General features: G+C 31.5%; 1 protein-coding gene across 12 annotated transcripts in view; it reads right to left on the bottom strand.

Moving 5' to 3' along the window:
• LOC121126591 (5'-AMP-activated protein kinase subunit gamma-1) overlaps positions 1-22,258 on the bottom strand; it is an 86,591-nt gene that overhangs the window by 58,113 nt on the left and 6,220 nt on the right. For 9 of the 12 annotated variants that reach the window (XM_071892411.1, XM_071892409.1, XM_071892410.1 and 6 more), the window contains exons 3-5: positions 4,971-5,146; positions 4,717-4,920; positions 4,518-4,664 (exon numbers count right to left, since the gene is read on the bottom strand). In XM_071892411.1, coding sequence (XP_071748512.1) covers positions 4,518-4,664; positions 4,717-4,920; positions 4,971-5,146 — 527 coding nt within the window. Of the gene's footprint in view, positions 1-4,314; positions 4,461-4,517; positions 4,665-4,716; positions 4,921-4,970; positions 5,147-22,258 lie in introns of those variants that run through there. The other 3 variants (XM_071892414.1, XM_071892413.1, XM_040721880.2) reach the window with 3 other exon arrangements.

Raw genomic sequence — 22,258 nt, 5'->3', positions numbered from 1 at the left:
ACAACGGCTTAAATAGTCACAACAACGGGGGTAGTTGCATTTGGTGTAGCATTATAATTAGAAATTGTGTGTATCCTTCATGATAATAGTATGTTATCATACGAGCATAAATAAACAGGGGGAAATCTTCTTTTGATGCTCTTAATAAGGAGTAATATCTCCGGATATTACTACATAATTAACTTTTGCTCGAAATCTTTACGATGTCATGTTTGAAAACTACATTAAGTCAAGAATGGTTGCCTGAATTTTCTTATCAGTATAAATGAGTCTTATTTTTATACCTAAGATAAGTAATTAAGGTTTAAAATTTGACTGTATGGATTAACTTTTCTTTTTTTAGATAAACATCAAATAAATGAAAGCGGGATTCTAAAAGCTGTTCGTACTAAGATTGGAAGAAGATATAGATTTAAATCTAACATTATTTTATCATTTTGACATTTACTTTATTATTAATAATTATTAAGATCTCATCGGTAGAGATATATCTATCCTGTGCACAATTGTATATGCAACTTGCACATGAAGAAAAAATATAAACACCGATAAAAAACGTCTAAGTCAATTATACGTAGTATATCTTTATTAAACAAATACTTTCGTTATACTTTCAAAAATCATAATATAATAGGCATTTGATAAATACTGATGTGATTATCAGTGAGAATCATATCAGTATTTTAAACAATGATACCATATGTTTTTCTCCCCCCCCCCCTTCTCCTCCCACACGTTTTTCTCTATAAAATATTATCAACTATACTCATGGTGCATATGTGCTGTTCCCAAGATGGAGCAAGGAGTCGAATCCGTTTAAGGAGACAATTACGTAATATGTTTGATGGTGAGAGGTGGATACAAAAATAGTCCCGTCTTGTAAGTATGATTAAAGAATATGCAATCAAGCCTGCCTCACAAGATAAAAAATTGTACAAGAAATTGAGAGGTGGATCAAGAACTGATAGCTTCATCCAAGTTTAATTCAAGATGGTGTTGTGCTCATTATAGCGGTTGAGCAGGTGAGGATAAAGAAAGTAAGGCCAGTACTGCACTTTTAAAAAATGAATTAATTAGTGTCTTGTTGTGAGGCACATGCAGTGTAACATTTCCCCAACAACAGTGCTCAGTTGGCTCTGATGGATACATTTAAATGCCAAAGGGAATTGCTCAAGTCAGATAGAAGTCGGAGGAGTACGAAATGACACAACTGGGATTTGGCCTGAACTGCGCTCCTCTGATCATGAAGTCTGTGCTATCATACATTCTGTTAAGTGATGAAAGAGTGTCTGGGCCATTGATCACTACTCTGATAACATTATAGTTGATCGGGACAGAGTAAGGGTCATCAGGATTGTATACTTTCTGAGGCGAATATTGACTTGAAACGAAGCAGTATGAAAATATATTTGAGACAAGTATATTAGACCTGGAATATATAAGGCCGATCAAAATCCACAAACTACAACACAGAGGTATAAGCAACACATTACACTTAGCTAGGACCCATCAAAAGTTTTCTTATCATATGTAATGGAGAGAATCTTAAAATCATAAAAAGTGTGCAGTTCGATTGATCTCCGGAGCAAAGACAATGTAATCCTATAAGAAAAGAATATCCACTCGTAAATAGAGTCTCTCCAAAATGATCCTCCCAGAAAATTTGAAAAACCTGAATTCAAGGACGGGGATAAGGTGCAACTGAAGCCCACTAGCCAGACATGTATGGAAAAAATGGAAGGAAGACATCCTTCCGGCTGTCAATAGCCACTTAAACTTTGATGTTAGTGGCGTTCCATGGAATGATAGAGACCTGAGGAGAAGAATTATTGTTAATCCGGACTTTTTCGTAATATCAAAAGAAAGTGAAGTAAATCCTTATCACAGGAGAACGTCAAGAGCTAGGAGGATACCCGATAAATTTAGAGACTTCATAATGGATAAGTATATCATTAGGGATTCAATTTTCTTCGCCAATTTCGATTTGGCAGCTTTTGAAAGAAATAAAGAAAGGACTTCTTATCTAGACAAATGTTTTCATGCATATATATTATATTGGTAGGTTTTTTTGAAGTTTATAAAACAACTTTTTTTTTTAATCATAGTAATCAAAGGCGAAAATCCAGTGTGGAATGGGCATATTAAAAAGAAAAAGAAACCGAAAAATCTTCATGGTAACCCTAACCATTTGGATAATGTTTTCAAATAGAGAAAGAATAATGCTCATGACGTTGCATAAGAATAGCTATAATCAGTTGTTACAAGAGGGGATGGGAAAAATGATATAGACACTACATTTGCTAGTATTATTCCGTTATAGATCCCAATTAGATAACACATCGGATTGACATGTATCATAATAATACTTATAAACTTTATACATTAGTTATATTATAATGTTGGCATGCACCAAGGGGGTCGAAACTTTAGGAAAAAATAAAATTGAGCAATGTTGTTAATGTGATTTCCCGCTCCCTCCTTGGCCCGAGCAACACCAGGTAACTCTTTACTAGAAATACATATATTGTAATGCTCGGCCACACGGAAGGGGTCTAAACATTAAGAATAAATAATATTGACTATTGGCATTGTGGGTTTCCTGCTGCTTCCTGATCCTGAGCAATGCCCGCTACACTTTTGCTATGGTACATATATATTCAAGATTTTCTTTCTATAATTACATCTTTGGTCAATTAAAGTAGAAGTTTACCTCTTTTACTGGAATATGAAGTATAGCCGAGCTTCTTCTGATAGTGTTAACTTTTCATATATTTATCCTTAGTTTATATCAGAGGGCTCACTAAAAATTTACCATGGAGTTAAGATGGTTTGCACCTCTTAAGCCACCTTAGGCCGCGATCTTTGATGGAGAGGGGGGAGAGATCGGGCAACTTGAAGATGGAGAACGTCTCTTTGGATCCACTCTCGAATCAAAAATGAGTGTTGATATTTTATCCGAGATTTGATCCTTCGAGGGTGGATCAAAATTGTATTTTGAAGAAAGTTCCAAAACCGACTAGCTATGTAGACAACACTTTCACGTAAAGTCAATGTGTGTAAGTTTGATACTGAGTCGCTCGTATAGAAGATTTTTTTTTTTTTAATTGGATTTTGACTTCATTTTCTCAGATCAGATGTCTGCTATATCTAATGATGACTATCCAGTTTTGAATGGCCATATTGGGGAAAAAAATCAACATGTTAACCCTAACAATTTGAAAAATAAATATTTGGAGGAGAGAAAAAATAATATTAATGAGGTTTTATTAGATTAGCTACAATCAACTGTGACAAAGGAAGAAGGAGAAAAGAATACAAGCATGGACATATGCTAGAATTACTCCTATGTTGATCACCAATTCTACTATGATTCAAAAAGGATTTGTAATTATGACTCTACAACAAATCCTCAGGGTTACGATCCGTCTTTTATGAGCACACACAAAGGTTAAATCAGGTTGTGAACATAATTGAATATATTTAAGAAAGGATGTTCACCACTCAGGAATTAAATTATAATCACATTTGCTAAGGAAAAGAAAATTCATTCTTCAATACTACTAATTCATAAAAAAATTGACCTGCTAAAAAACACATCGGATTTACAAAATTGACTATATCGAGTGGATACAATATCAAACCAATAGGAAAAGAATAAAAATTACATAAAATGATCTTATATAGGAGCTTTTCCCTAGAATGGCCCTTTCAAAGTTATGCCTTGAAATTTTCCCCCGTATTTTTTGACTTAAATCCCGAGAGGTTGAAAAGTTTGTCGGTTTGGGTAGTACAACTACAATATAATATGTTTAATTAGGTACTCGGAAACATTACCAAATGTATAATCTTAGAAGTGACGTTTTATTATTATTGACAGATTTCTTAATTAGTAATATTTAATTATTTCAAACTTAAAGATTCAAGATTTAATGTAAGGATTTTATAGGGATTTCAATGTAAGAATGTATTTTCAGGAGGGGATATTTAATACGTTCACTGAATAGCATTTTCCCATCTTTAATACACTCAAATCTATTGTTAATGAAAATATTGGCTTGAAAATATATTTCTATGGATATAAGTTAACACAATTGTTTTAAAAATATTCTAAAATGAGAGATTTAGGGTTCCATCCCTCTGATGGTTTGACATGAGTAAAAAATGAAATAAAATGATTAGAAGTTATTCACGTGTTACAAAACAAATGGTTGAAATTCATATATGCATAAAATACATGCAAAAGGCGATTTTCAACATATATATTGCATAAAAAAATATATATATATATACTCATATATGATATCGGGAGAAGTGTTGCTGTCACAGAGACTTTCTTTAATAAACTAACAAGGTTGTATATAATAACACATATACGTGTACTCAAACGAAAGATGTGATAATCCGTGATCAAAATAATTCATTAAAGTTATTGGATGTACATGTATTCAATTTGCAATTGCCTATATACAATAAGAATGAAATTCCTGCAAATAAATAAATCAACTTTAATAGTATACCTCTGCTTTAACAATATTTTTCATAACATCGAAAAGAGAGTCCGTTTGCTTACATTTATGCACACCTTCAAACCATCCATTTCTGTATTCGTTTGCTTCTTCTAAGGAGATATCAAGATTTTCGTAAGTTTTTTCCGCAGCCAAGTTCTATAATAAATATGTTAAGCATCTTAGTAATAAAATGTTACTATAATTTTACTATAACATCAAATTTGGCATATATATCTACTAGCTTTCCATCATTGTTCACGATAGGGAGAGCGGATATTTTTTTATTCACAAATTTATGAAGAGCCTCAATAATACGTGTTGAAGGTCTTGCTGTTTCAATATTTTCATACGTACCAACATTAAGCTCAAAGACTGATTTTGCAAGAAATTGAGGTTTTGGAAGAGTATAAATCTAAAAAAGAAAAAATTAAAATTTTGAAGACTTATTTATTTTATGCATACATAAATGAATAGAAATCTTAGTAAGCGTTTGTGTGTAAGAATGCACAGCACATTGTTTGTATCAGGGTCTATGACAGGTAAACGGTGAACTTTGTTTTTAATAAGCATTTTAATAGCTTCAAACAAACTAGCATCTGGGCAGATAAATACTAAATCTTTCGTATTACAAAGAACACCTGAAATACAAATAAAATAAATACTGTTGGAATAATTTTCGTCGATTATTATTAATGTGAATGATAAATAAAAATAGTAATACTAATAATTAAAATATGATTTGATCAACTATTAATAGTACCATTTGTTCAACTTTCTACTCGATGAAACCAGAATTATTATTGTTGTTGAAAATATATATACTCAATGTGTGTAAAAATAACACCGGAAGTTAAGTTATAATAATATGGTAACAATGAGAACCATCATATCTACTATGACAAAATGTAATTGAATTTCAAACACGATTTTCTTCTTTTTCTAGTTTTTATATGATTTATTCCATATCATTTCTTTTTTTCTTTTAAAAGATAGTCTTTGAAGCAATTCAGTTTCTACCAAAAAAACTATGTAAATATGTGACAAAATATTGGAAATAATCATGGAACTAAAAAATGTGTACCTCAATTATGTTCACTCATTCACGCAGCCTCGATAAAAACCTATCTCGAAGGGACTTTTTGTAGAGTGCGAGGAGTCTAAAACTTCAGTTTTCTCTATATAAATTAAATTCCTAAAATACTTGTAACCTCTTTCTTTAAAGTATCTTTAGTTTCCACAAATAATGGAGTTGTCAAAATGTTGAAATTACTGATTGAACATTAACTCTGAAATTAGGATTATTGTTATAACTAAATACAGTAATTATATCCCATTCATTTACAACGTTGGGTACATTACTTGGAATAAATAACCCATTTCCAGTTACTTGACCAACAAAGCTTTTACTTAAAAGGAAGCAATCTCTTTTGGTTCGCTATATGTGATTCAACTTTTTCTCTCAAAAATAAACAAAGTAAAACAGAAATACAAATTTGAATCTTGAGCTTCCTAACTTAACATAAAATTGTCAATACAAGATAGTTAAAACAATCTTCATCACTCGTAATGCTTAATTATATTTGAACTTAAACGTCAGAGTTTCTTTTAATTTCGCAAGTTTGGCGAGTACAAAGGTTATATATGGGAGTAGTACTTTATTTGTCAAAGGATATATTTAGTTGCCCATAGTTGGGCAACCAATAACAATAGAGTACTCTTTATATTATCTCTATGCATTTTGACTAGTAATAAGGTCGTATGTATTTATTTTGCCTTAAAATATGAAAGGTACTGACTGTCTACCATATGATGTATATACTGCTATGCAAAAACTTTTATAACAAAACTAGAATTATTTTTAGACGTAAGAGATATTGTATTCCAAATCATAAATATTTCAATTTGATTTCAAAACTTTTCAAATAATAATATTTTCCCCTTATTTCAAGTGAATTGTGGTCTTCTGAAGGTGCTATACACATGAACCAGTTTATAATTATAGTCAGTTACTTTTATAGTACAAGGACCCTAAAAGCCGCTCAAGTATAATTTTTTCATATCATAAGCGGCAATAGGAACGTTTTTTTGGGGGGGAAATTACACAAAACGTAGTAACGAAGAAAAATATCTGAAAACCTTTTAACTGTATGTCGTTAAGATAGTATATAGGATCCTTTTTTTTTTCTCTTTTTTTTTGTATGAAAAGCGTTTTTGAACGTAAAAAACTACCTATGCTTGATGAATTATTTATGGTTAGGGAAAAGTGTTATTCCCATGAGATACCAAGAAGTTGTTGTGAGAGAGGCTTTATATCAGATGATAATAAAGACCAAACACTCTTCTATAAAGTACAGTCTTTGTCTAAGAATTAGAGTTGTAACACTTCAGAATCTGCACGGTTTTTTGGTATGACATCATACAAGACGTCAGCATGCTCATGCACTCTCTAAATATGCATGTGGAGTCTATGTGAGTCTATTCAAGAAGTAACTAGAGCTACAGAGCAAGTGGTTTTTTCACAGTACAGATGGAAGCCAAATACATATGTGAAAAAATGGAAAAATGCAATATACAAGACACCATACATCACTTTCAATGCCACAATGATTTGGACATTACAGGGCTTGTGAATTGAATAACGAACTTCTCTAACTTGCCATCAACAACTACGAGTTAAGGTTATTATTTTATAAACTATAAGGATCTATCGAAGATCTAACACAACCTTTTTATTCCACACCTAATTGCACTTACTCTGCCAGTCATTGCGGCACCATGTCTCAGGAACGTCTCATTACTCTTAATGTTATCAATACAGGAGCTGATTTCATTTGATTGCATTGTTTATGATTCTGTATCAAGGAAGTCCAGAAATGTAAGCTTTTAGATTTTGTGTTCTAGACTTATTCCAATAATGTTATAATTTTATTTTATATATCAGATATTATACCCATTTATTGAGTATATTCTATAAATTACACTGTTTTGTGTAATAAAACACATCAGTTTCTGCAATGTTATTTAATATGTCTGATTTCTTGCAGAGAGGGATGTTTGTAAGGGATCTCACCTGGGGAGTAATTCAGTATAGAACCAACACTTTTTATGGTTTTTTATTTGTAACATAATTTTCAACCATAGAAACATATAAGCACATATGATTTGTGGTAGATCAAATAGAAATGACGCTTGAATAAAAATCAAGTTATGAGAAATTCCATTTTTATTTATTTACTAAATAAGTATTAACGTCCAAATAGCTTATAGACATATTTGCGCCATTATGGGATCTATGTTCAAATTTGAGGGATGGGATGAGATACTCAAAAATATTAACTATAATTTAGAGCCTTCTATCAATTAATGTGACTCTTATTGGCCTTCTTATGACCTTTGTGTTATAATTGGTCATACTCATAGCCTCCAATATTTGTTAATATATATTAAAACGGAGTTGTCATTAAAATAAAACGAGTTGATCCGATCTAGCTTTACTCGACGACGAACAATATTATCCCTTACAATGTTCTTTATAAGTGTAGTATACAATTAGACGCCGTTATTATTAATTTTCCAACCGCTGTAAAATATGCCGCACAACATTTTTCCTCCTATGTTGATATTCAAAATTTACTTCATTGTGTGGATGAGGAAGAATACAAGATTTTTCGTAACTTTTGCAAAATAGGATGCAATTGTAAAATAGGGGTTCAAGAATCCTGTGGAAAGAGATGTCCGTGCTCTAAGTGGATTTTTCCGCAAGAAGTTACATTTCGTAGGAATCAGTCCTTGGAAATGACGAGAATTTCCAAAGATTATCTCGAAATGTATATTCTGGTCATTTTTCTTCAATGGATCAAAAAGAAACAAAATGAAACTTTATATTAAAAGGAAGTATGTTTGCCAAATCACTTTTTTTTTTATGGGAATATCCATAAGTACCCTTGGTCGTTTACATACTCACTATCTGGTAAATGACCTTACTTTAAGCACATATAGATTTATTCATAATCCATGAAAAAACTCTTACAATAGTTCTATTCATGTGTGATGGGAAGGTATCAATATATTTCTTGAAACCCTTATGAATGAGCATGGCGTTTTTATTCCTGGCAGTTTACCTACTCATTCTGACTTCAAGGCTGTATGTTTTCCAAGTCATTGGAATAAATATATCATATATCAGAAATACGTTCACTCCTCCCAGAATTTTGGTTATGAACTATATTATTTCAAAAATACATTTTTAAAGCATTGGAAGACCACATGCCCACAATTAGGAATTATTGGAAGGCGGAGTGATGTTTGCCATATATGCTACTATCATTCGGAAAAATTAGCCTCCTTGTTGAGGGAGTACATTTTTAAAAATCCACTGGACGATTGGTCATTAAACATTGACAGTTCTATTAAAAAAACATTTGTAATTTTTTTAAATGGAAAGAAAAGACTACAACACTCGAGTCATTTATGCTAAGTAAGGTATCTGGAAATTCCGCCATTGAGAATCCCCCCTGGGTGAATTCCTCCCAGTGAATTCCCACCTATATTAACAAACCAATTTCAAATAAAGAGACAAAAAGATAAAGTTAGTCGATTTTTTTGCATATTTATTTTCTATACCGGGGAGGATTCACCAGGTGGGTATTAGCCGGAGGGGAATTATCCAGGGGCAATTTTCCTGTAATCGCTAAATATAATAAGGATGAAATTTAATTATTTATAATGGACTTTTCGGAGGCTAAGTACATTCCATATTCATCAATTCAAAGAGGAAAGCCTAATTTTCTATCTTTATATAAAATTAAATTAATTTACCGTTGAAGATGAAGGAGCAGGGACATCTCACATATACATGTTTGATGAAACGGAGTTATATATTTTAATTTAAAAAAATATATATATATTCTTAATTTAAAATATATATATATATATTCTTAATTTCTCTATACTTATTACAGGAAACTGGCAAGAAAGGTTCTAATTGTACTGCATCACTTTTATACCATGAAATAATGCATTATAGTTTGGCTCCTTGACTTGAAATTCAATTCGACAACTGTGGGTGGGTGATCTCTTTCAATAATATTTTTTACTTGTCATCTATTTTTTTAATACTTTTCAGAGATCCGAACAAGAATTTCATTGTTATGGGTATTTTAGCATACATTGTTAGGCTCAGGAAAGTGGATAATTATTCCTTTTCTGTTAGAAAATCATTCTAAGTTTTTTGCGGATCGCAGCTTTGGAATTATTTTTAAATCTATTTAAAATCAGGAAATCAAGTATAGAACTTAGTTAATGTATTAAATAATACGTCTCCAACAAGTCTCTACAATACCTTCAAAACAAGACGGAGTTAAATAGTTTAATCCTTTAATTGTAAAAATGAAAGTGCAGTCCAATAAAAAAGAAATTACTTCTTTAGGGCTATAAAAGGTTATCATTTCGAATCATGAAAATTATATATGTGAAGAAGCTCTTTTAAGAGAAGATAGGAAACAATATATGCAAAGAAATATAGCTCATCTAATCAACTGTGAAAACAAGAGGAAATTTTTTCTTAAGGGACTATTGGAGTACTCTTCAAGCCCTCTACCTTCATAAATATCATCTACCTTGAATCCGTTTCCTAACTCGAGCATTAATCCTAACTTATGTCGATTTCCTACCTGAAACTCTCCTCGTACGTTAATTCCTTTTTCTACATCAAGCCTTCTTTTTACTCCAAGCTCTCCTCCCACCTTTAATATGTTTCCTAACTCAAGTCCTCTTCCTTTTCCAAGATTACCTCCTAACTCAAGTATGTTTCCTGCCTCAAGTTCCCCTCCTACCATAAATATATTACTTACCTCAAGGTAAACCTTAAACCCGTTTCTAATGCCAAGCCCATCTCCTGTTTTGAATCTGTTTCTTACCTGAATACCTCCTACATTAAATCAGCTTCCTTCACCTTGTCCTACCTAATCATCAGCAAGAGTTAAAAAAAGGTTCGTCAATTTTATTAGGTGCTCCTTTTATAAAATGGTGTAAATTTTGCATCAACAAACATTTAAAACAATCATGTAAAAAATGCATATGCAAAACATTAATACATAGTTGAATCACTGTTACCTCAATCTTGATGTTTTTTTATGTCAAAAAAATGTATATGTTTGAAAATTAAAACTGTATATAGCACATTCAGATGAATGTTATGGATACATAATCAAAATCTCTGAATAATTTATCCAACTGCACAGGTATATTGAATCACTTTGAACACTTCACATACGTAGCAAATCTGAATTCTCAATAATCATAAACTTTATTCATATTAGTTTTCTTCTTTGATAAAGCAAAGATCTATGACTCATGAGTAATATAAATTTAATTGAGTTTATAGTAAAGAATGAATCACAACAAAAGGATGATTTAGAAGAGGTATGCCCCAATAAGATCTTAAGTATCCGCATTCGCTTCTTGAAATTACTAAAACAAAGGAACTCAAAAGTCAATTTCTGGACATCGCATCTATTTTCTTCTTCTTCGTATTTTCATTTCATTCTGTCCTTAATGTTGACCGTTATGTGTAATTCATATTACACAGGAGTAAAAAAACCTTCCGTCAAAAATAAAAATCTAATATAATGAATGATCCAACATTGAGGGCATCAAGGAAATTATGAATGGAGAAACACCCTCTCGGCTGCTTCAATCAACACTTATTACATGCTTAAAATGAAGGAATTGCCGTCTTCTTCATCCTCCAAAGAGCAATTTGTGTTATAGATCCTAACTCATGTTTGATATTCTTCTCTATAATAATATAGTTATATTCGTCAAACACCAGAGGAGAAGTTGAAGTGAAGGGATTCAGAGGATTCAATGGAAGGCATTGGGAAAAGGGGGACAAAAACAGTGAAGACTTTCGTTTTATTAATTGTATTTCAAGTTAAGTGGAAGTAGGCAATAGTCAAAAGAGCTTCTCAGTCTTTGATAATATCGACTGCGAACCTCGAATGATATATAGTCAGAAGATGAGTTCCTTCAATAAAGATTTCAAAATTAGGTGTTTCATTGAAGATAAGCGGGTCAAACGCTCTCTTCATTATGAAATCCTAGCATTGACTCGCGAAGATAGTATAATTACGTTATCAAAAATTATCGTAAATTAAAGTAAGATATAAATTTTGATTTTTTTTTTATCTTGATTTATGTTCAATATAACATAATATGGGGAAAAAATTAAATTAGGGGCACCGTATGTTTATTTTATTTTATTGAGACCGTAAATTTTGCAATCTTTAAGTAAAAATAACAGGCCTTATGTAGAGCTAATCAAAATAATTTATTAAAATAAATGGAAGAAAATTAGTTGAACAATACAAATCCATCCCGCACTTTTTTTGAGGAAAAGTACTTCAAGCATCATTTCTAGTTGACTCGCGACATTTGTACAAAAACTTCCAAGAAAGGATTTACAAAACTCACACTGCATAGCTTAGGCTGCAGGTTGGTGCAATAGCTATACAGAATTGTAAGTACTATCTTTACCGCTGGTATGTAAATTTCTTATTAGAGAGCGTTCCTTCAGTTATTCCTTGTTTGTTGACCTGTTGAGGTGTTATTATTTGTTAATAGAATAAACATACTTATAAGCTCATCTCTATGCGTGGTGTGCATTATTTATTAGTGAGATAGTGTGCAAAAGATTATTATATGCTGCATCTTTAGTTTTGAATTTCAACAATTTAATTACTCAGTGGCATTAGAGACAAATGCACCGACTCACAGGTCATCAAGTTCAGCCACGTAGGTCAATTGTTCGTTTGCTTCGTCTTTCCTATTGCGTGTAGAGTCGGTCGTCTTTAGACGTCATCTAACAATCGCATTGACTACTTCATAAAGTTTGGTTTATTTATTTCTCTCTTTCTAGCGTGAAAAATCAAATGGGAGAGCTAAAGAAAAAAAGAGCATACGGACTCACTAATGTAACAAAATGGTCAAAAGGCCTTAATAAATTACTAAACTCCGATGACATAGACATGCACGTCATTCAATGGGACATAACTGAATATCCAGATTGGCGAGACCAATTCTTTAGGCATTAACTGGTTTGACGAGAAATTGAGCATGCGATGATGCAGCTCTAATGGTCCTTGACGATCATTTCGGAAAAAATTTAAGAATGTTTGAGCGAATTATATGTCACATCATTAATGCAGGAATGGGAGAAGGCCACCTTGCATTTGCTATGAAAGTCAGATCCAAATTGGACACATTAATCAGCAACCGGAAGAGGGAAGATAAACAACTTCACGTCATAGTCTCGATTCTCAAATCCAAGTTAGAAGTTGAGGACAGAGAAGAATTTGAAAGATTCCTCCAAGATGAAAATATGAGTGAGATATTCGAGGTATCTGTTTGGAAATTTTTAATTTTGTCCAGAGAAGGGCAGATACTTCCTTTGAGCTTCCTTGATAAGGGAAATCAAATTTGAATGGTGGATTTAAGGGATTAAATGCAACTACAAAGTCCTTAGGTAAAAAATCAAAAAGTAACCAAACCAAACAATCAAACCTGAATTCCATTATCAAATGTATGTTTTGTGATGAAAATCAAAGGTCTAGGAAATTCCCTAAGGCCATGGAGTTATATATAACTTCAAATGAACGAAGGTTATGGGTGGAGGGATGTTGCAAAAATTGCCTCTAATATGGACATAAAATAATCGAATATTCAATGAAACCTCTATGTAAAAAGTGTGAGAAAAACATCACACTTTGGTGCATCTCGAATGAGATCCACCAACCTTCACCTATATCTTGAAACCGAATCAGGCCAAGACAATCCTCCCACCATTTCGTTGTAAAGTTAAAGGTCCTAATAGAATCCAAACAGCGCAAGATGTTTTGGATTTTGACATTGTGATATTAGGTGGAGTTTCTAATAAATTTAAAAGTCGAATTTTTGCAGTAATGTTTGAGAGGATGAGGGGGAGATTTTCAAATAAATTTTCATTCCACAACATTTGTGGTATTTGCTCTTCCTTGTCAACTGAAAGAGATCCTAGGATTTCTTTTCATCTGGCTGATATCTTGTATGAATATCCTCTACAATTAGACGAAGTAAAGCTACCAATAGGTCAGGATTACTACTGGGAGATAGTGCAAAATAAATTCATTTGTTCAAACGATGGAAATTTAGTCGCCCTCCATACACCCTTTGGATATGTGTTAAATATACGACTTCCAGTGAATTCTTTAACTTCAACTTCTTGTTTACTGTCAATTCTGGAATTGGTATTAGTTCTATCTCACATGAGCCTGAAATTTACAATGTTTTGGATCTAATGCCACTTGATTACTTTAAACAGAGTGTAAAGTTTGACGGAAAAAGATATAGGATTAAATTCTGTTATAAAGATGATGACCCAAAAATTGAAAATAATTTTCAATCTGTCTTTGGTAGAGGAATCTCTGTTTAGGGATCCAGTCAAGGGAGACATAAAATTGCAGTTCTGGAGGATGTGCGAAAAATGTTACTGCAAATTGTAGTTGACGTACATGACAGAGACGCAATTCGATATCTTTGGCGAAATCTCAATATAAACGAGCCTCCTCAGTCCATCGTATGAAAGTTGTCACGTTTGGTGTAATAAATTCCCCATTTTTAAGGATTTATACAATTATATATCATGCTGAAAATAACAAATTGAAGTACAACAAAGACTCCAAAGTGTTCTTCAAAGACGTTTATGTAGATAATCTGCTTGCTGAAGAAGATTCTGTTGAAACAGCTACGCTTCTTGTTCAGGGATTGCAAAAATTAATGGCGAAAGGTGGATTTACTTTGGCAAAATGGGCATCTTCACATCCCGAAATCCTTTGGCAAATAAGTTCATAATTACTAGTGGATAATTCAATAAGGTTATCAGAATCTACAGATTTAAAAACTTTGGGGGTAAAATGGAAACCAAAATTAGATTTGTTCAGTTTTTATGAATATGAATCGTTGACAAACATTACAAATTAAACCAAGAGATCAATCACGAGTACGATTGCTAATTTTTTTATCCTTTGAGCTTAATTTCACCACTAAGTGTTCAGCCAAAACTTATGTTGAGAGACTTATGCACATTGAATTTAGAATGGAATAACGAATTACCAGCCGACACTCTTGTACGGTGGATGAAATGTGTTACTCAAGTCTCAAGATTTTCCCAACTCAGTTTTGAAAGATCTTTCAATATGGATTCCAGAGCTAAAAAAGGATTTCAGATTCACAGTTTTAAAGATGCATCCAAAGATTGCTTTGTTGCTGCAGTTTATATATGGATTAAATATGACTTTGGAAATTCGAAACGTACATTGTTAATTACCAAGTCTCGATTAGCACCTAAAAAAACCACATCCATTGCCAGATTAGAGCTATTAGCAGCTATCTTAGTAGCTAGATTTGTTAACAACTGTAAGACTAAATTGGATATTGGAGGGAAAAGTTGCTATTATTGGACTGATAGCGAAACCGCGTATTGGGGGATTTAAAAAAATCATGGTTTTTGGAAAAAATGGGTATCTAATAGAGTCAGAGAGATTCATTCTTTATCTGATCCGATTGATTGGAGACATGTTCCTGGTAGTTTGAAGCTACCCTCTCGAGGATTGACTCTGGACAAATTGGTGAGGAATTTTTGATTTTGGATTAATGGCCCTGAATTTATTCATCAAGAGAAGGGAAATTGGCCTAAGAGACTCGTGTTTTGTCCGGTTGACGAAGTTGATGCTTAAGCAAGAAGAGTCACTCTTGTTGCACCGACCACTCCGATTATCACAATTTACGGTACAAATAATCAAGAACACTAAACGACCTCCTTACAAATTGTATGCTATGTTGTAAGAGCAGTTGATGTGTTCAATGGAAAGGTAGTCCCAAAATCTTTGGTTCTCTCAGCTTAAGATAACAGAAGAGCCCTCCTACTACTCATTCGTACAGTTCAAAAACAACATTTTGGGGACGAATATATTCGTCTCCAAGCTGGGAAAGAGATCCTAAGGTCATCGAATATTTTGAAGTTTAATCCATTTTTTGAAATGAAAGAGGAAATAATTGGAATTGGCACTCGGATTAGAACATCAACTGTCTTATTACCTGCAGTGAAGGATGGTTTAGTGGCAAAAATTAATCCTACAACATCACCACTCAAATATCCATGCTGGACCAAATCAAACCTTACATTCCCTCAGACACAGGTATTGGATTGCAAAGGGTTTTAGTATAGTTAAACAAATCATTTCAAAGCGTTGTTTCGAATGGAAATGGTTCACAGCAAAACCTCAACAACAAATGATGTCAGTTCTTCCTGAAGAACGAATCAATCCTGGGATGGAACCATTTTCGGCTATAGGATTGGACTGCCTTGGTCCAGTTTACATCAGGTACGATTCTGGTAAAAAGGAATACTTTATCAAGGGCAGTTCATCTTGAACTTGTCAAAAATATCACTCGTAGAACATTTTAATGGCTCTCACACGAATGATAAATAGACGAGGCATGCCGAGAGTTATTATTAGTAATAATGCAAAGACTTTTAAAAGCGCATCTATGCAGTAAAAACAGGTATGGAAGAACCAATCTCCAGGTGAAAGCTTGTAGTGGAATGGAAGTTCATTGTTGAAAAAGCTACCTGGATGGGGGCCTTTTATGAGAGACTAAATCGGTCGATCAAAAATACCTTCAGATGAGTAGTTGGAAAGCCAATTAAAAAAGAAACTGAGTTTGTCACCTATTTTACTAAAGTTTAAGCTCAAATCAATTCTCGGCCCCTGGCAAGGGTTACATTAAATCCAGAAGACGCTGATCCCATTTCTCCTGATATGATAATCATCGGTAAGCAGTTAAGTAATGCAACTTGGTTCGAGATCAACGAATTCGAAGATACGAATCAAGTTCTTATGTTTTATCTTCTCAAAAATCGACAGAAACTCTTAAAACACTTTTTAACTGTTGGAAGAATGAATATTTAAAGGAACTTTCTATTAGAAAAAAAATGGTGCTGTACTTTGGAGAACATAGTGAAAGTTGGAGAGCTCGTTCTCATCGAAAAAGAAAATATATCACGACTCCGCTGGCCTGTATGCAGAGTTACTGAATTAACTCCATCACGGGAAGGAAGAATTAGGTCTGTCATGGTTACATGTAATAATCGGAAACTTAGACGGACTTGAATCAAGTGTTTCCGTTAGAGTAGGAGTTAAATAAGTGATTTCTTTTCTTTCATAAATTGTTTGTTTTTGGCTTTCGTTGTTCATATATATGTGTATATCATTTATGCAATTATTGTTAGTACATATATTATGTCATTTCTAAATTTATAATTTGTTATGTTCATCCCGGGGAGTATAAAGAATTTTTACCACTTTACCACGGATATGTATATTTCTTATTAGAGGTTGTTCCCTCAGTTATTGTTTGTGTGTTGATGCGTTGAGGTGTCATTATTTTTTAATAGAATAAACATACTTATAAGCTCATCTCTATGTGTGGTGTGCATTATTAATTAGTGAGATAGTGTGTAAGAGATTATTATAGTAATAATGAAAGCTGAAATCTTTTCTAGGGATTGAGTCCAAAACAGAGGCAGGTACACCATTAATCATTACATCTATAAATGCAGTTTTCCACTATATTTTTAAATAAATTTGGTTTATATTTAGAAAAATTATTTTTTTCAAAAATGGTAAATGATGCCTCTAGGCCTTCAAAAGTAAGCGTAAAAAATAAAAATTTATAGTTTGAGTGTTTTGAATTAAAATATAAAATGGTTGTAGGTAAAAACCTGAAACATTTAAATATATAATACTTTTAAAAGCCATAGATCCTTTATTTAGTGATTTGCTGAAAAATACCTTCCCTTTTGAATTATCTTTTTTCTGGCATTGGAGTATAAAATATTATTTTCAAGTTTCATAGATCTTTTTCTCTTATTGAAGAGTAGTCTATTTTAAGTATTTTTGAAACAAAGAACATGCCTGTAAGACTTCTGCACTTTAGGAGAAATTGAAATAGTGGTGTAAAAAAGAGTGGAAACCCACTTCCGAGATTAAGTCATAAAATTTGGAAAAGCATATATAAATATCCTTTTTTCGTTAAATGTACATTTACCAAAAAAAAAAAAAAAAATAGCAGATAGTTCGTTGACGTTGTAATATGTAACTCAATAATTAATTAAATTTTGTTGTCTTCCTTTTTGTTATATGGTACTGATATAAATTTATGAAGGCTTCAAATTTTTTTTAAATAAATAGGTGTAGCAGAAATCAATAGTAATTATTGTTGTGTTCTAGTCCTTATTTATTAGGTCCAGTCAAGGCCATTCTTAGGACCGATCCTTATAGCCCTTGGAACTGGATCTTAAGACGATCTGTCTTCGGACTGTCAGTACTAGAACTCATAAAAAAAGAATAAATATAGTTGAGTGAAGTTATCAAGGACATAAATTTTAGAACTTATATGTAGGACTGAATTGCACCAAAACTAAACGGGACGATACACAACACTAATAATAATTTATAAGTCAAAGAAATACTTAAATAAAATAAATAATCATAGTTAAAAATATATGATTTACTGGTGCTAAAGAAATTAAAAAACGAAAATTATCGTGGTCACACTGACAATTTGAAGAATGTTTGGGTGAGAAGGAGCTTGTTTCATGCAAGCAGCTATGAGGAGAAGGCAATAAATATAAGTCCCTATCCTTATTTAAAAATGAAATAACCAGGAATTATTTCGATGTCGATACTCAAATACGAGGAGAACGAGGACTTACAGATATTACTCTTCAACAAATCGTCGGTGTTACTAGTTGTACTTTACAAGTTAGTGATACCTTGTACATATATGCTCTCTCTTCAATAATACAAGAATAATTATAGTAGCTTTGGAAAATAAAAATAACCACTGTTCAGGTTGCAACTCCAAAAAGGTATATCCCTCTTCTATTGTCAGGCCTTCAATAAAGACTTATGTGAGTACACACATCAGTCAACCCAACTTCAAACTTCAACATAAAAATAAATTATATCACAAAATCTGTCTCAGTCCAGTTCAAATCTGGTTTAATTTTTATTTTACAAAAAAATGTTATTAAAAAACACATGGAATATATTTTAAATCAAAATATGATAATTCTTTCTTAATTATCTAAGAGGACACATCTCTTTAATGGTTTGACATTACAAATGAGTTATAAAATACCGAAACCATCTTCTGTAATATGAATAAATATAGTTTATGTAATATATTTTGTTGAGAGTGACTTTTTACTCAACTATTGCAATTATTTAACTAAGGGCCCATATTTTTATAACATCCTTTAATGTGTAGTTGTTATGGTCATTATAATTTCTATTTTCATATCTCTGCTATAGGTGCATTTCGATTTGAAACCCTTTAATATTTTTTTAAATTTAGCCAATTAAAGAAAAGACATTTGTAGATTGGTAAAGTCATGGATTTATAAGAAATGGTGTAATTGATTTAAATCATAACTTCATTTATATAGTAGTTTTATACATTAATTATATTTACTATTAGAGGGTCAATTTAGGGCTGTAAGTTGTTTCGATTTATAGAAAAAATAAGAAATCAAAAATTATAATAGTAACCCTGGCAATTTGAAGAATGTTTTTGAAGAGAGCAGAGTTGTCATTGCGTTATATATTGAATTAGCTGGAGCAACTATGACATACAGGGTATAAATACCATTCTTACTCTGTATCAAGCATGGACAAAATCAATAATTACTCCATTTCCATCCTCAATTCTCAACAAGGACTTTCACTTAAAAGTTTGTACTAATATGTATGTTCTCTCCTCAAGAATAAAATAATAATGATAACAGTAGAATTGCCATAGCTCATAGACAGGACGCTCGGGAGTTATTCTTGATGTGTGTACGTTTGCACCCCGATGATTTCTAGAGATATAAATATACTTTATGTATATAGATTTCACCAAAAGATTCTTAGGTCAGATGGAGTAATTATAACACTATAATGTTTACTTATACTTAATCAGTGCAACTCCATGTAACCAATTATAGGGACATTTAAAAAAAAAAATGGTAACAGCTTTTTAAAAAAAACATTGTTTAGGTTGCCAACAACAGCAAAACTGCCAGTCTAAAAATTTAATGATTTACTACCATAAATATATTAGGTGAAATCTTATTTTCTTTTTGTTAAAATAATTAATTAACGAAGTTATGCCTTTTATAAATTACACCATTACATTAGAGAGCACAGATTATTTAGTGGGGAGGCAGTGACGCTGGAACTATTAGACCCCCTTCCCTACCCACTTTTTAGACTAAGTGTATTTGTTATATAATAAAGTTGAAAGATTGCGTGACTATGACGACAAATGGTATAATATGCCCCTCCCCCCTTTACTAGGAGTTGCAATTGAATTGAGATTTGAAGTTTCTGTTTATACTGGATAAGTATTAGCATTTGTATTTTTTTTTCATTCGCTATAGCTCTTACCAACATATACTTTTTTTTATTTTAATTTACGCTTTTCGCAATTTAGCTAATATTCACATTCCAACTCATATAATACTTTACTCTCAAATATTATTTATATTATCATCATAACCATTTTTACAACTTTTTCTGTCTAAATATATCTTATTTATGTGTAAGGATGGGAAAAGGAAGAGAAAAATAACATTTTTGAGATTAGAAAAGGAAAAACGGTTGGTTTCCATTTTTTAATAGATCGTCGTTGTGTTAATATCTTGCTCTGGATAATGAATTCCCTCCAACTTTTCTTGTTTTTTTAATGTATATGCTCTAATATAATCTTAAAATTAGTTACATTAATGCTATTTTAAATGTTGAAGGTTCTCCTCTCTGAAGAATTAGTACATTTTGTATCTCCTAAATCATATATAAGGCAGCTGATGCTAACAAGTTTTTTAAATCAGTAGTACCATAAGTATTGCTCCCTGTGTTAACGGTAATTCCATGAATAAAGTTCTATGAAGAAAATAATTGGACATAAATAATTTTTAATAGTAGTCCAACTAAAACATATAATTTTGGATTTGTAACTCAATCAAACTCTAAGCTTTGGGGTTTTAAAAATAAACAAATTAGCATTTTGATTATTTATTTATTTATGATATTACCTAAAAGATGGACAACTCATAAAATGATTCATGTGCAGTTTCTAATTTCATATATCTTTATAGTAATTAATTAAACAAATTGTAATCTAATCTACCTATCTCCAGAAACATATAGAAAACAAATTCTCCCCAACTGTTTAGTAACAGATCATTTGAATTCAACAAATCAGCGAAAAAATACCCTAATAAGGTTAAGAATAGTAAAAAATATACAGCTTACTATAAAAATAAATATGAATTTTTGATATATTGCGTTACAATTTCACTATTATGAAAATTAATAGGATATTAGTATGACTGAGGTTTTTTTAATTGAGATAAAATGTCTTCTATTGCTACTCGGTTCCTCTATTTCATTCCATCTAGTACATATTATAATGTAAGGAAAAAATATAATGCTAATGCTTGTTTGTCAATCCATGAGTCTTCTCCAATATGAATATTCCATATGATATTATAACTTATAACGGAGAATTAATTGATTAGGACTTCTTCTATTCTAACCGCTGCCGTGTTTTTTTGTTTATTTTTTTACCTTAATATATCAAAGAATTGTGCCATTTATTCCATTTTGGCGCTTTTTCTTTCCCCATTCCATTTTTTCCACTGCCATTTTTCTTGACACCAAATATTATTACTAATAAAGGATAAACAATACGGATAGACAGATTAAAGTACTAATACCAACCGCTATTGTTCATTCTTAAAATAACAATATTTCAATATTTTTTGCAACAATAGGTAAAAACGTTGTTGTAGCTTCCAATGTTTTGTTATTTTGCTAATATCCTGATGTTTTTAAAACAAAAATATTAAATTCTTGCCTTTCAAAATATTAAAATTTTTAATTTTTTTTAATGTGCTTTCATAAATATAGCCCTTTAGAAATTGTACTTTCCTAAATGTAATCTTTGTATCGAAAATGTTATCCACTTCTGCTCTGTAGTATAGTTTGTGTACAATTGTTAAGTTTAAATAACAATATGCAACTACATTTTTGCTTTGTCGACAAAACTCACATTTATTACTGTTATTGAAGCCGTAGGACACCAAGCTAACCGTTTAGAATTACAATTAACTTAAATTTAACATGATTAATATGTTATGTTGATAACATTACCTAAATATATGTTTAATCATGCAAAAATACATTTAAATAAAGCATATTATTTGAAAACTAATATTTTTTAAATTGCAATATATTATAGCTAAAAGAAAAGATTAACCATATATTACATCACATAAAGGTTTATCGTGTTAAAAAGGTCCATTTGGATTGATTTTAGTGTTTTAAACTTTTATTCTTTAGAAAAAATTTAATAAATGAGCAATTCAAGGTTGCGTAAAATTATTCCAAAATTATAAATTATTAAGTCAATTATTTGACTTATTAATATTAAGTCATTAATATTTTAAATACAACAAATTAACCTTAACTTAAAATTTTTTCATATCCAATGTATATAATTTGTTTTTGTCATAGGTGTGTTTATATATTATTTTGAAACTCTTTTCAATCAACCTTGCATTGCTTATTTTATTGCTTATAATAAACGACCAATGTACTGGATTT

This window comes from Lepeophtheirus salmonis, chromosome 12 (assembly GCF_016086655.4).
Source record: "Lepeophtheirus salmonis chromosome 12, UVic_Lsal_1.4, whole genome shotgun sequence".
NCBI lineage: Eukaryota > Metazoa > Arthropoda > Copepoda > Siphonostomatoida > Caligidae > Lepeophtheirus > Lepeophtheirus salmonis.
The sequence above is the reverse complement of the archived record's forward strand: the minus strand, read 5'-3'. Positions and strand labels throughout refer to the sequence as shown.